This window comes from Scomber japonicus, chromosome 15, assembly GCF_027409825.1.
Source record: "Scomber japonicus isolate fScoJap1 chromosome 15, fScoJap1.pri, whole genome shotgun sequence".
NCBI lineage: Eukaryota > Metazoa > Chordata > Actinopteri > Scombriformes > Scombridae > Scomber > Scomber japonicus.
This window is the reverse complement of record NC_070592.1, coordinates 30,113,362-30,127,022: the sequence shown is the minus strand read 5'-3', so window position 1 is coordinate 30,127,022 and position 13,661 is coordinate 30,113,362. Positions and strand designations below refer to the sequence as shown.

General features: G+C 40.9%; 1 protein-coding gene across 1 annotated transcript in view; it reads right to left on the bottom strand.

Moving 5' to 3' along the window:
• Positions 1-1,971: 1,971 nt before the first annotated feature.
• The window catches only part of gabbr1b (gamma-aminobutyric acid (GABA) B receptor, 1b), a 105,782-nt gene continuing 94,092 nt past the window's right edge, over positions 1,972-13,661 (bottom strand). The window contains exons 16-18 of the mRNA XM_053335008.1: positions 7,072-7,200; positions 2,602-2,745; positions 1,972-2,259 (exon numbers count right to left, since the gene is read on the bottom strand). Coding sequence (XP_053190983.1) covers positions 1,972-2,259; positions 2,602-2,745; positions 7,072-7,200 — 561 coding nt within the window. The remainder of the gene's footprint in view (positions 2,260-2,601; positions 2,746-7,071; positions 7,201-13,661) is intronic.

Sequence of the window (13,661 nt, the reverse complement as noted above, 5' to 3'; positions counted from 1 at the left end):
GTTAATTTTTGTATTTAATAACATATGTAATATAGTTCAATATTGTGCATGTGTGTGTGTGTGGAGGCGGGTGGGTTGATGGTCGGTCCGCCCAGGGCGCAAAACTAGCCAGGACCGCCTCTGCTTACCACAGTAGTTTCACTTGAGAAAGCAAAACTGTAGTTACTCAATCCCACAACTTCCTAATACTAATGCCTGAATGTGCCAGAATGATCTATTATAAAATAAAGACAAAAAAATCAGTCAATCAGATGAAACAGAAGAATTGAAATGCTTTTAGCCTCATGTAATGCTCCTTCAGCTCTTGAGTGTGGCATTCATAACACTTACATAAAGTAAAGAGTAAATATCTGACAGATGAGATGAGAGCTCTGTCATCAGCTTTTCTTGGATCAGGAGTTCATCCATAGTGACGGGGGTTTGGCATGAACACACACAACTATGCACAATAACACAGCAGTCTCTTTAAACAGAGACCAATAAAAATGTAAAAAACATCTCCAAACATTTAACAAAAGGAGCTAAAAGTATTTTTTTATGGTATGGATACAACCGATTACTTTACAAGGCTGACATGACTTATCATGAAGCCTGTACTTTTGTCCACAGTACTAGCATAGTACTATCTAAAGACATTAAGAGACATCATGGTAAGGTACAGATATGATAAATGCTTTGTCATAATAACTGCAACTGTGACCACTCACTCGCTCTAGTAAGAGTGATACCTTGTATATAAAGTTTATAGTATCTGCTCTAACACAAGCTGCAAACATTAGCATCCTTACTAGCTTACAACCCACAGTAGTAATCTAACTTTGGCCAAGATCATCACTACATTATTTGGAGGTGTTACAGGTTACTTGAGGAAAAGCTCAATTTCGGACCGACACATTCAATACATGAGAGCTGATCCTGGGTGACACTTTATCAGAGTTTAGGCTAATGGTAACAGCACATACTCTTTTTGGGATTCAGGGAAGTTTACACTCCCCAGCCAAATGTGTCCTCTTCTCCAAACCTTTTTAAATGTATTGTTTGAAAGAATGAGCATTAAAACAAAACTCTATCCTCTGCGTTGCTTCCTCAAGTATGTTTTTTGCATTGTCTGTTCTGAAGTTTTTATTTGTTTTCTGTACCTATTGTAGGTCTAACTACCATGAAAAATAATACCAGTTTACTCCTTTATATCCATCATCTTCTACATAAATCATCAACTGGCAATGATGCTAACCCTCTGCATGTTAACTTTAACCTCAGTGTCATCATATATGTATCCATTAACTGCATATTTCAGAACTTTTTATAGAGACATTTTACAATGAGTCAGCTGAAGACCGCCAGATTTGCTCAACTGCCAGATTTGCTGAGGTTTGCAAGTTAGCTCGCTGTCTGATTTTGCCTGCAAAATCTGACATTTAAACAACAAAAATGGACGTCGCTGACTAGAAAGGTGAAGCCAACTTTGTTTATCTCAGAAATCCACAATTGAAATTAAGGATCCATTAATCTAGTCATAAAAAATGCTATTAAATCTGCCACCATTATTATTTTAATCTGCATATGTACTGTGCTACAATGGAAAGGTTAGCAGATTTAACTATAGTTTAAGGGACTGGGCTTAGTGAATGGTCAATTTTGAGCATTTTGTTTCTCAAACCCTATTTGGCACATTATAAATCACTGGTAGATGACAGATGCAAAATTGTGTAATTAACAAAATGTATGTACATCTTTTATCTCTGGGAGAAAATAAAAGCATTTAGCTTGGAAATAGTGGAAAAGGGGGGAAATGTTGATCCTCACTGAAGAATTTTACATATTAGCCTTTCCACTGGTTGTCCTCAGGTGATCTGTGTGACAACAGATACTGATTTATTACTGAAACACATGTTCATACTTGATTCTCTCTACTTCTATGTAGCTATGGATTTCATGAGAGTCTTCTTCCCTCCTTTGCCCACCTCCACCTCACTTGTAAAGCAGCTGCAGTCGACTGGTGTGGCAGTTATTGCGGCTGATCTTGCTGTCCGGCTGGTAGAGGCTGGATGAGTTGGCAAAGGACGGAGGAACAGGGTGGAGGTCAGAGGTGGGGGCTGGGTACCCTGGAGGAGGGGCCAGGGATCTGGGGTCACTCTGGGGGATGGTGAGTGGGGGAGAGCTGTGGTTCTGATTAGTAATGGTGGATGCTCTTCTCCTTGATCGCAGGGCCTGTCGCTCAGAGAGCTGGTTCCTCAGCTCTGACACACGTTCTTCTTTCTGATGACATAAATAGTAACAAAGACTCAACAATCTCCTCTAGTAAGAACTCCTGGAAGATTGTTTTCTGGTGTGCTTTAACTTAAATGATGCTCACAAGGAGTTATGAGGAGGTGATGAAGGTCCTAGGCAGTTTTCAGCTGACCGCTTTATTTTCATGTACCCAAGTCTTAATCAGTCAGACTCTAAGATTCTGCCTCCACTTAGAACAGTAGAGGTGAAAATAATTTATCTGTGCTGCTTAAATGAAGTGTAACAGTTAATTCTTGACATTTACATTTTAAATGTGAAGGAAAGAAAAGAATGAAGAATAGTGTGAAGAACAAGAAGGGCTTGGCTGACCTCTTGGATGATCTTCTGTAACTCTTTGTTCTCTCTCTCCAGCTGTCTGGATTTCTCCTCATCGTTGTTGTTGGTGGACGAGCCGGTCTTCATGGTCTCCTGCGCGTCTGATTGCCATTCACCTCGTGTGATCAGGCGCCGCATCTGCAAATGATGCACATTACATGTCACATTCACCCATTCACACACTGATGACAGCAGCTGCCATGCAGGGTGCCAACCTGCTCATTAGGGAGTAACGCACACACTGTTGGCAGAGCCATTGGGACATGCAGAAACGAGGAGCTGGGAATGGAACCTCCGTTTTACTGATTGGTAGATGACTGCTCTACCTCCAGAGCTACAGCCGCCCATTTTGTTGCATTTGTTTGTACTTCTGTCAGAAACATATAGTTTATTTATGCTCTTATGTAGAAATGATATGTCATATTGACTCCAGAGTCCTGTACATTGGTGCTGAGTTAGGCACTCCTGATGGGTAGTAGGAATATTCAGCTGATACAACAAATAACCTGTGTTTGGAGATTCCCCTGGGAGAGAAACACAGATGGAGTCTACAGGACAGGCTGTTTTACTATAGTCACTATAACATCATGATGATGCCAGGGCTGATCCCTTCCTAATCTTAAGTAAACTAAAATCTAGAACCACCTGGCTTTATTATCCTCTATTTAACTTTTGGTCTTGGGAGTCTGGGACATCACTAGATACAGTTTTCCAACAGAAAAGGCCACATGTGCCCATTAAACCCACTTAGTTTATTATTACTGTATCTTACCCACACAGTAGTGAAGAGTTGCATTATTAAATTACCATATCAACCAATTTCCTATTCCTAAAATGAAAATAAAAAATAAAAAATGGGCCTTTTAAAATTTTATAATCAATGTTTGTAACAATGTTGTAAAAACCGAACTATAGCTGTTTTCCATTTAATTTTGTCCTGACAATTAAAATGTTGTGTTGTTTCCGTATTAGATTTTCATATCATGACTTAATCCATCAATCAATCTTTATTTATACAGTATAGCGCCAAATCACAACAATAGTCATCTCAAGGCACTTTACTCATAGAGCAGATCTACAACACTCTTTCGTTTAAATTAAAGAGACCTAACATTCCCACATGAGCAGCACTTAGTGACAGTGGCAAGAAAAAACTCCCTTTTAACAGGAAGAAAACTCAGAGTTAAACACTAAATATCCAGTTTACAGTACTAAAAAATGCAAAATTGGGGCAATTTTAAATGATCTTATCAAAAGGTGAACATGAAGCATTTATCAACTAGAGTAGGCTATGGTTAAGACAGGATATTCATGCACCCATGTAGCTGAAGGCTATTTATCTTGATATACAACAGTAAAAAAGCATGTCAGAAAATGGATCTGCTCTATATATTTAATTCAAGACTAAATGCAAGTTAGGAAGGAGATGATGCACACTCAGTTTGAACTCACAGAGCTTTGCCTTTGTGTGTGCACCATGTAAATGGACTGTACTTATTTAGTGTTTTTCTAGTCTTCCAACCACTCAACACACTTTTACATTACAAGTCACATTTACATATTGTTGGTGTAGCCATTGGGAGCAATTTGGAGTTCAGTATCGAAAGGACATTTCGACATCTGATTAGTGGTTAACACACTCTGCGCCCATGAAGCAGACGATCTTTATGGTCTGTAAGGCACACTGAAAGGCACTGAAGGTTATGCCTAATATCCTCACAATGAAAGTTGCACATCAATGCCTTCACTGCTCTCTATGCATGAGCATGTATTTACCACTGTCAAGATGACTAAAGGTGACTGCAGACTGCAAAAAAAGCGTTTGTGTCTAACAGCGTTCAGTGGCTTTGGCTTTTTAGTGCACACTTTGAAAGGGCATGATAGCATTCTTCTCTGCTCTGTATGCCTGTAAACCAGATATTGCACTGTCATCATGGCAGTACATTTCTTAGCCAGCCTCCAAGGTACCTGAAGGATAATAGTTTAGCTGAAGTTAGTTCATAAAAAGTTGAGTTCATATACTATTTGTCAGAATGGGGAAAAATTTAAGAAACTTTTTTTCTGTTGAAAATGGTATATTGTTTGTTTAAGTTGAAACAAGTCAACAGCTCAAATAACTATTTTAAAAGATTGCTAATCTATCAAAAAGGAATGAAAAGAAAATGTTCATAAAGACGTTTATTTCACTGCAGAGTATAGTACAGCACACAGAAAGGGGAATGTAGTGTATTTGTGTTATGGTACATCACTGCCACCTTGTGGACACATACGGATAGTATCCTGTTTAAAATAAAAGTTGAAGAGTGTGGCCCTGAACTCTCACTTCTGCACTCCTTTCTTGTCACCCTAACATAAAACTAGGATACATCATAAGCGATTTACTTATTCTATGGTCAGGGAGTGATATTTTTAATGGTTGGACCTTTCCGTTTTGGATGATATGTCTCATGTGATTAAATCAGCTATTAGCATGGAGCGATTAGGCTACTGTAGGCAACTATTGGGTGTTGAGAGGATCTGTGGTCATGTGAGAACATATATGATACTTAGTTAATTTTTCCAAAACAGCTGCTTGGGTTTTCACTTCTTTCTGGTTGTCTTTCTGGTTTCTGGTTTCTGGCTCTGCTTTCTGGTCTTACAGGTAATCTGGGCCCGTAGACGTCCGGATGACGGATTCCAGTCCCGGACCATCTGGCTCCATTGTTGATTTTCACTGTGCCTCTCTCCTCTATCCTTCCTTTCTCTCCTCTCAACCCCAACCGGTCGAGGCAGATGTCCGCCCACTTCTGAGTCTGGTTCTGCCTGAGGTTTCTTCCTGTTAAAAGGGAGTTTTTTCTTGCCACTGTTGTTCATGTGGGAATGTTGGGTCTCTTTAAAGTTAAAACCTGAAGAGTTCGGTTTAGAACCTGCTCTATGTGTAAAGTGCCTTGAGATAACTTTGTTATGATTTGGCGCTATACAAATAAAGATTGATTGATTGATTGATTGACTTCTTGAAATTCTTCCACCTGAAAAGATCATTACTTGTTAGCAACTTCAATCAGTAACCATATTTTCAACCAAATAATCAATAACAGACTGTACATAGCCAGACATTTTCCACACTTCTGTTATTGTACTGTAAGAGTGGAAAAATCTCTCTTGTAGAATTTCAAGCCAAAACAGAGAGTAGAGTCCTCTAGATGTGCTGTTGTTGGTCATCCACCATTCTGAGGGCCGATGGTTTGATTCTTGTCTTCTTCAGTCCACATGTCCATGTGTCCTTGGGCAAGATACTTAACACTGAATCGCTCGCGGTATGCGCCAACGGTGAATGGATGTGTGTGAATGGTTAGTCCCATCTGATGAGCGCCCTGTGTGGTAGCCCCTCTCATCAGTATATGTAGTGTATGAATGTGTGTGAATGTGACATGTAATGTAAAAGCACTTTGAAAAGTGTTATATAAGTACAGTCTATTTACCATTACCAGTTACCTAAGTACATTATGGAAGGTAAACATTTATACAAGATGGAACTAAGCTAAATATAATTAATAGCTGAGCACTTCACATCTTTCTAAGATGTTTCTCATTTTTTCTAATATCTTTCTTACATTTCATTTTTGTATTAAATGTATTTGTATTTTTTATTTCACTTGTTCAGTCCATTGCACTCCTGCTCTGCCTTCCTCAGCATGTGTTTATCTTATCTATGATTCTTCTGTAATACTGGGTTAAAATAAAGATACTATACCTCACTTAAGCATGACTATAAATACAGCACATTGTCACCTACTATAGATAGCCAAAATGCAGAAGAGTGGAGGCTGTTGTAGTTACAGATTAATAATCATGGTTTGGAATGTTTAATGGTCACATACAAGTGACATTTTGTAGTATTGACATACTTTTGGCAATATAGTGTGTGACCAAGAAATGGACTTTTCTTTAAAAAGTGGAGAGCAGCCAAACTGTCTTCTCTCTTAAAATATGCCTCATTCAGTTCAGTTCAGTTCAGAGCTTTATTGTCCCTCGAGGGGAAATTTGGTTTGCAGTGACAGTAACAAAAAACAACTAACACAACAACCATAAATAGATAAATAAACAGTGACATACAACACAACCAAACTTGATAAGAACAATTTCACTCCGAATAAAAAAAGAAATGTTTTTAGGGGTTGTACAGGTTAACTGTATTGATACCGCGTGGGACAAAAGAAAATTTGAACCTATTTGTTCGTGCTCAAACTAGTCATCAGAAGAATAGATATATACTCCCAGGCTGACAGAACAGAGCAGATTACTGAGGACATTGGCAGATACTGGTGCTGACACAGCAAGGCAGGGAACAATCTACAGGTCATTATGTGATATATTATAGCAGCCTAGATGACTGTGAACGTGATTCATTAAAGCTGACACTTAAACTGCTGCTGCAATCTGCAGGGAGGAGATGGTGAGAGGAGGACAGTAGTCTGCACTTACCTTGGGAATGAACAGAACCACCAGGGTGATGTAGACTGAAAAGACAATGGCCAGGGAGGCAAAGGCAAAGGAGGCGTCCTGCTGGGAGGACAGGATCATTGTGACCGGAGCTGTGATCATACACAGCACCTGAGGAAAAACAGTACAGTGCAGAGAAACTCAAAACAGGTCAAATGAGATTTTAAATGACAGAGTACAAGACTTCATGTAACAAAAGACATGCACCTCTTGGTATACACCTGTTACACCTAGAGGTACTGTATCAGATGTGCAGCCATGTTCAGGGGTGATAGTAAAAAAAAATCCTGAGCCTGAACTTTTTTCCCTGGGAGGAGCCCAAGCCTAAGCCACGGTATATGCCCTGATTAGCGTAATTGTCAAGCGGGATCCGTATTGCTTGTATAGCATACTGAGACTACGGATACTACAGCCATACCAGCAAAGGTCAGTCATTATTGTTGAGGAATGCGACCTCTGATACTTATGTTTGCCTAATTGACCACTGCACTGACATCAGTAGAGTTTGCCCTTATAGCCTATTGTTTACTGTAGAACTGTACGGGTACAACCATGTATTCTGGGTACAGAGCAGTTTCTGAAATTATAAAAAGAAATAAAAGGACTGATTTATCATTGTATACTGCTGTAAATTAAATACAGTGAATAACACTTCACAGTAAATAAAAATACATTTATATCAGTATCAATCATCTAATATTCATAAGTGCTGCTTTAACCCTGAATCATGCAGCAATATACATGTAAACTGGTGTAATATGAAAGTTAGCAGTCATACACACAACAGAGTTAGCTTAAATGATGCTAAATCGCGATCATGCTAACAAGTAAAAACGGACTTTCAAAGAGTGTAAATATACACCAGCAGCTAACAACACAATCAGAAGAGGAAAGTAACATGTACACTCTCATTTCACTTCCCTATGAACACAATTTACATCGTCAGTGACTGTTGCACCGCTGTAAACATGTCGAGTGGAGAACGTGAGGAAAAGAAGAGGAACTGCATAACTGCCTTCATAATAAAACCACCTACTTCAAAATAAAAGCATGCATACATAAATGTCCTTTGATTTGAAGAATTCATAACAATTATAATACTCAAAAGTAACTAGGAATTGATTTGTAGCCTAACCATTGACTAAACAGGGCATGAACAACCAGATATTAATTTTTCTGAAACATGCACCATTTATTTTGAATATTTTTTTAAACAGCTGATTTTTTTTTTTTTTTCCCAAACACGTTGGTACGCCGGAAATCCGGCGTGGCGCCGGAGCGCTATCAGGCCTGCATGTTAAAGCTGGGCAGGATTAAGCCTGATTTTAACACTGAATTGGGCATCCCTGACAGATCTGTTGTCATTTGACCTGCAGTTTGAGGTCACAGAGCCTGATTAGTTCTCTGATTGATCAATGATCTGGCTTTACGATTGGTTGGACTTCTGGCAGACAGATCAAAATGTCTGTATCGTACAGACATCTGTGGCTCCAGATTCTTCATTTTACTTTCCTTTCATAGTAAAACTGCAAAAATGAATGAAGAAATGTAACTTCATGAAAATGAAATGATCTTTGTGATCCTATAATGCTAAGGAGAATAATATTATATAATATATGGTGTTGTATTTATATCATTTTCTTTTGTTCTATTTTATGGAGAAACAACTTCATTATTTATGGTATGATCTAATTTATTATGCTATTTTTACTTATATTTAAAAGGGTCAGCTCACCAAAACTTGATAAAAGAAGTAGATAGATTTGTCCAGTTTTTGAGATATCTGCCTTTACCCCGACAAAATGGAGGTGAGTGGAATTTGTACAAAATGTACTTGTCACTCTGAAAAATCCACAGATCTCACTATCTCACTTTTTGTAAGATATACTTTCTAACAAAATAGTGAGAATGAAAGCTGCAGACAGAAAGGTGTGTGGATTATACAAAGCAACCATGACAAAGATCCATTTCTGTTGTTGACAATTTAAAAAAAAACACTTGCATGGATTGATAAGTGCTCTAACATACCAAACAGAAAACCCGATATTACCAACAAGACTCAAAAACACTACAGCTTAATGCATATGCATTAAGGAGGACATTATCATCAGTTGAATTGAACTCTTTAATAGACGACTGTGTGTTTCTAATAATATGTTAATAATGTTTTTTTTACTACTCACCATATGATATTATTATATTGTGATGTATGACACTGGTTACAATTCTCCTGAACCATAAACGTTTAATAGGAATCAGAAAGAGAATGGGGATGAAATGGCATGAGAGGAGGAGAAAGCACACAACACAGTAAATGGTAAATGTACTGTACTTATATAACACTTTTTTAGTCTTTATGACCACTCAAAGCACTTTTACACTATATGTCACATTCACCCATTCACACATATTCATACACTGATGACAGGAGCTACCACACAGAGTACCAACCTGCTGATCAGAGGGAAGCTAACCATACATACACATACATACACTGTTGGCACAGCAACGGGAGCAATTTGGGGTTAAGTGTCTTGCCCAAGGACAGATGGACATGTGGACTGGAGGAGCCGGGAATCGAACCGCCAACTGCTCTACCTCCTGTCAGTGAGATGACAGAGAAAGAAGATGAATTGGCGGGGTCTGAGATAGAATATGAGAGGGTGGAGGAATGAGGGACAGAGACTGGGCACAACATCAAATAAAACATGAGAGAGGTAGAGGAGAGGTTGGAAATCAATATATATTGATCAACAGTCTGTCATCTCTGTGCAAAAACTGAAAAATCCCATCTAGAGTGGCAAATGGAAGCAGCAGGCCAACACTGGCAGCAGCCATGTTTTCTCTGCTGTGTCATTACTTACACACAGCACACACACACTATCCTACTCTTTGCTCACACACAACTCATCCAATTTATTTCCCCAGCCTCTTTGGAACAAATAGCATTTCTGTGCACTTGGGAGTGGGAGGTGATGTCGAAAGATAGGGGGGGTAAAGGGGGGGGGGGCTCCAACCACTGTCATTCATCTGGAATCAGATGTCAGATAGCTTTAATGCTGTCTGCTGTCCTTATTACCACCTCCATCTAACTTCCAGGGTTTTGTCCATCCTTCATAGCCTGGTCCTCTATATCACTGCCATGTATCAGATTTGTTTAGTAATTCAGATAGACCTTATATTTTGCTCGCAGAAATGAACATTTATATGATCACAGTTGACATCAATTGTAAATGCGTCATGCTAATCAAGCTAGCAGCTACCACTACAGTCAGCTCCACCCTCTCATCCAAATATGGTCACTTCTGGCTCCAAAAATCAAAGACAGTGACAGTCGAATTCAAGATGGCAATGGACAAACTTGTGTCGTTACAACAGTAGTACACAAACCAAATGCTATATCTTTTTTTTCCCCCTCAGTCTATGGTTGAGATTTAATCAGGTCTAGAATCAGTTGAGACTGGTCTATGTCAAATCTAGTGCAAGTTGGGAATGGTCTATTTTATAACATTTGAATATTTTGCTTTCAAATCCAAGTCTTATCCCAAATCCTCATTTCCAGTCCAAGCCTCAAGCGTCAAGTCTTCTGCTTTGGTCAGAACACCCAGAATACAAAAATATACAGTACCAGTCAAAAGTTTGGACACTCTTTCCCATTCACATCAATGAGAAAGTGTGTACAAACTTTTGACAGGTACTGTATATTCTCACTTAGCTCTGGTGGTATCTATCCATGCTGATTATTATGATTTTCCAATATTATGATTATCTATGTGGTTTAAGTTTTATTGTCCAAGTTTTGAGATATCTGTCTGAGATATCTGCCTCCACCACAATAAAATGGATGGGCTGGAAATTTGTCTGTGGTGCTTACTGAATTCGACTCGGGACGTTGTGGATCGGTGGAAGGAACACTTCGAAGACCTCCTCAATCCCATGACATCTGGTAAGGAAGCAGGGCCTGGGGACTCGGTTGTGGGCGCCCCGAGTTCCTCAAGGCCCTGGATGTTGTGGGGCTGTCATGGTTACCACGACTCTGCAGCATCGCGTGGACATCGGGGGCAGTGCTTCTGGATTGGCAGACCAGGGTGGTGGTCCCTCTTTTTAAGAAGGGGGAACGGAGGGTGTGCTCCAACTATAGGGGGATCACACTCCTCAGCCTCCCTGGTAAGGTCTATTTGGGGGTGCTGGAGAGGAGGGTCCGTCGGATAGTCGAACCTCGGATTCAGGAGGAGCAGAGTGGTTTTCGTCCAGGCCGTGGAACTGTGGACCAGCTCTATACCCTCTGCAGGATCCTTGAGGGTGCATGGGAGTTTGCCCAACCAGTCCACATGTGTTTTGTGGCATTTGACCGTGTTCCTCGGGGAGTCCTGAGGGGGGTTCTCCGGGAGTACGGGGTATCGGACCCCCTGATACAGGCCGTCCATTCCCTGTATGACCGGTGTCAGAGCTTGGTCCGCATTGCCGGTAATAAGTGGGACTTGTTTCCAGTGAGGGTTGGACTCCGCCAGGGCTGCCATTTGTCACCGATCTTGTTCATAATCTTTATGGACAGGATTTCTAGGCGCAGCCAGGGCGTTGCGGGGGTCCGGTTTGGTGACCTCAGGATTGGGTCAATGCTTTTTGCAGATGATGTGGCCCTGTTGGCTTCATCAGGCCATGACCTCCAACTCTCACTGGATCAGTTTGCAGCCGAGTGTGAAGCGGCCGGGATGAGAATCAGCACCTCCAAATCCGAGTCCATGGTTCTCAACCGGAAAAGGGTGGAATGCACTCTCCGGGTCAGGGATGAAATCCTGCCCCAAGTGGAGGAGTTCAAGTACCTTGGGGTCACGAGTGAGGGAAGGATGGAGCGATGCAGTGATGCTGACTCTGCACAGATCCGTCGTGGTGAAGAGGGAGCTGAGCTGAAAGGCGAAGTAGGGTGGCTGGGCTCTCCCTTAGAGATAGGGTGAGAAGCTCAGTTATATGGAGGGAGCTCGGAGTAGACCCGCTGCTCCTCCACGTTGAGAGGAGCCAGATGAGAGAGGACCCTACTACCCTACTTCGCCTTTCGGCTCAGCTCCCTCTTGAGGTGTTCAGGGCAAGTCCCACCGGCAGGAGACCCCCGGGGAAGACCCGGGACACGCTGGAGAGACTATGTCTCTCGGCTGGCCTAGGAACGCCTTGGGATCCCCCCGGAAGAGCTGGATGAAGTGGCTGGGGAGAGGGAAGTCTGGGCTTCCCTGCTTAGGCTGCTGCTAGCGAAAGTTCAGACAGGAAGACCACCTTTTTGTTTGCTCACGTCTTAGTTTTATTTCTCATTCTTCAGTCATCCTGATCCTTCTCACAGCTCATACTGATGTCTGAAGCTCTTATTTTCCTTGCTGTTAATTCAGGTGCATCAATTGACACATCAGCTGTTCCCATCACCTGGTCAAGCCTAACCAATAGCACAGTGACACACCTTCATTGTCAGCCTATCATATTGCTGCTGTCTTTTTAAATGTTCTCCCTCTCTGCTCAGGTGCTTTCTTGATGCTGTTGTGTGCAACCCACCAGCTCCCCATCACCACCCAGTCTTCAGATTCCTCAATGCATCACTTCAACTTCATCAGGCTGATCAGTTCAGCCTCAAGATAATTGTTGTGATTTGGGCCGATTGATTGATCGATGTCATCAGCCACCACCACCACCAGTGTCTGGACTCCATGGGGGGATTTATCATGCTGATGCTCATGACTTACGTCCTTCGATTCAAAAATTCTCCCTGCAAAGTCCAAGCGCCAAAGACTTTGACAATACCTAATCATTAATATCATCTGCATAAAAAACATTATTTTACTTCATTCTCTGGTCTCTCCTGATTGAAATGCTTTCTCCTATAAAACAGTGCCTGTGATTTAAGAATTTCCTGTTACAAAAAAAGAAGGAAAAAAAAGCATGGAACCACTTTTTTACTCCAAAACATGTAGCAGATCCCATTAACAGATTGTATAACTGACCAAGGCTTGCAGACAGCAGCGGCTGGATCAAACTCATTTGTTTTACATAGAGTGGGAAATCTGACAAGCCACGTGTTCATGAAAAGCAGGAGAAAAGCAATAAACTTTTTTCCCTGTGCCAATTTGCATTTCACCCACTCGGCTTAGGCTTAAATTGGGTTCAGTGTATAATGGATAATCCTCTGAGATGAATTAAAACACGACGATGGGAATGAAATGCACATATCAGCCATACTGGAGATGTTGCTGATTAAAAAGCCACTGTGTGTGTGTGTGTGTGTGTGTGTGTGTCTAAGCTGGCTCGCTGGAAAGAGACTAGCATTTCAAACCAGCAGCTCATGCCTCACCTCTCTTATTCATTGAAATGCAGAGAGGAATACTTTGTGGTTTTTGGGTGCAGTTCTTCAATACACAATAAAAAACTGAATAATTGACTTTCTTTATTTTGTGACAGAGTGGACAGGCCTGGCTAATTACAGATGAAAATCCTTCAGAAACCTGGTCACAGTCACACCTTGTCTCCTCTGCACTTCTTGTTTTTTTCACTTTAAAGGTTGAATATGTAGAATATTTATTAAAAGCTATATA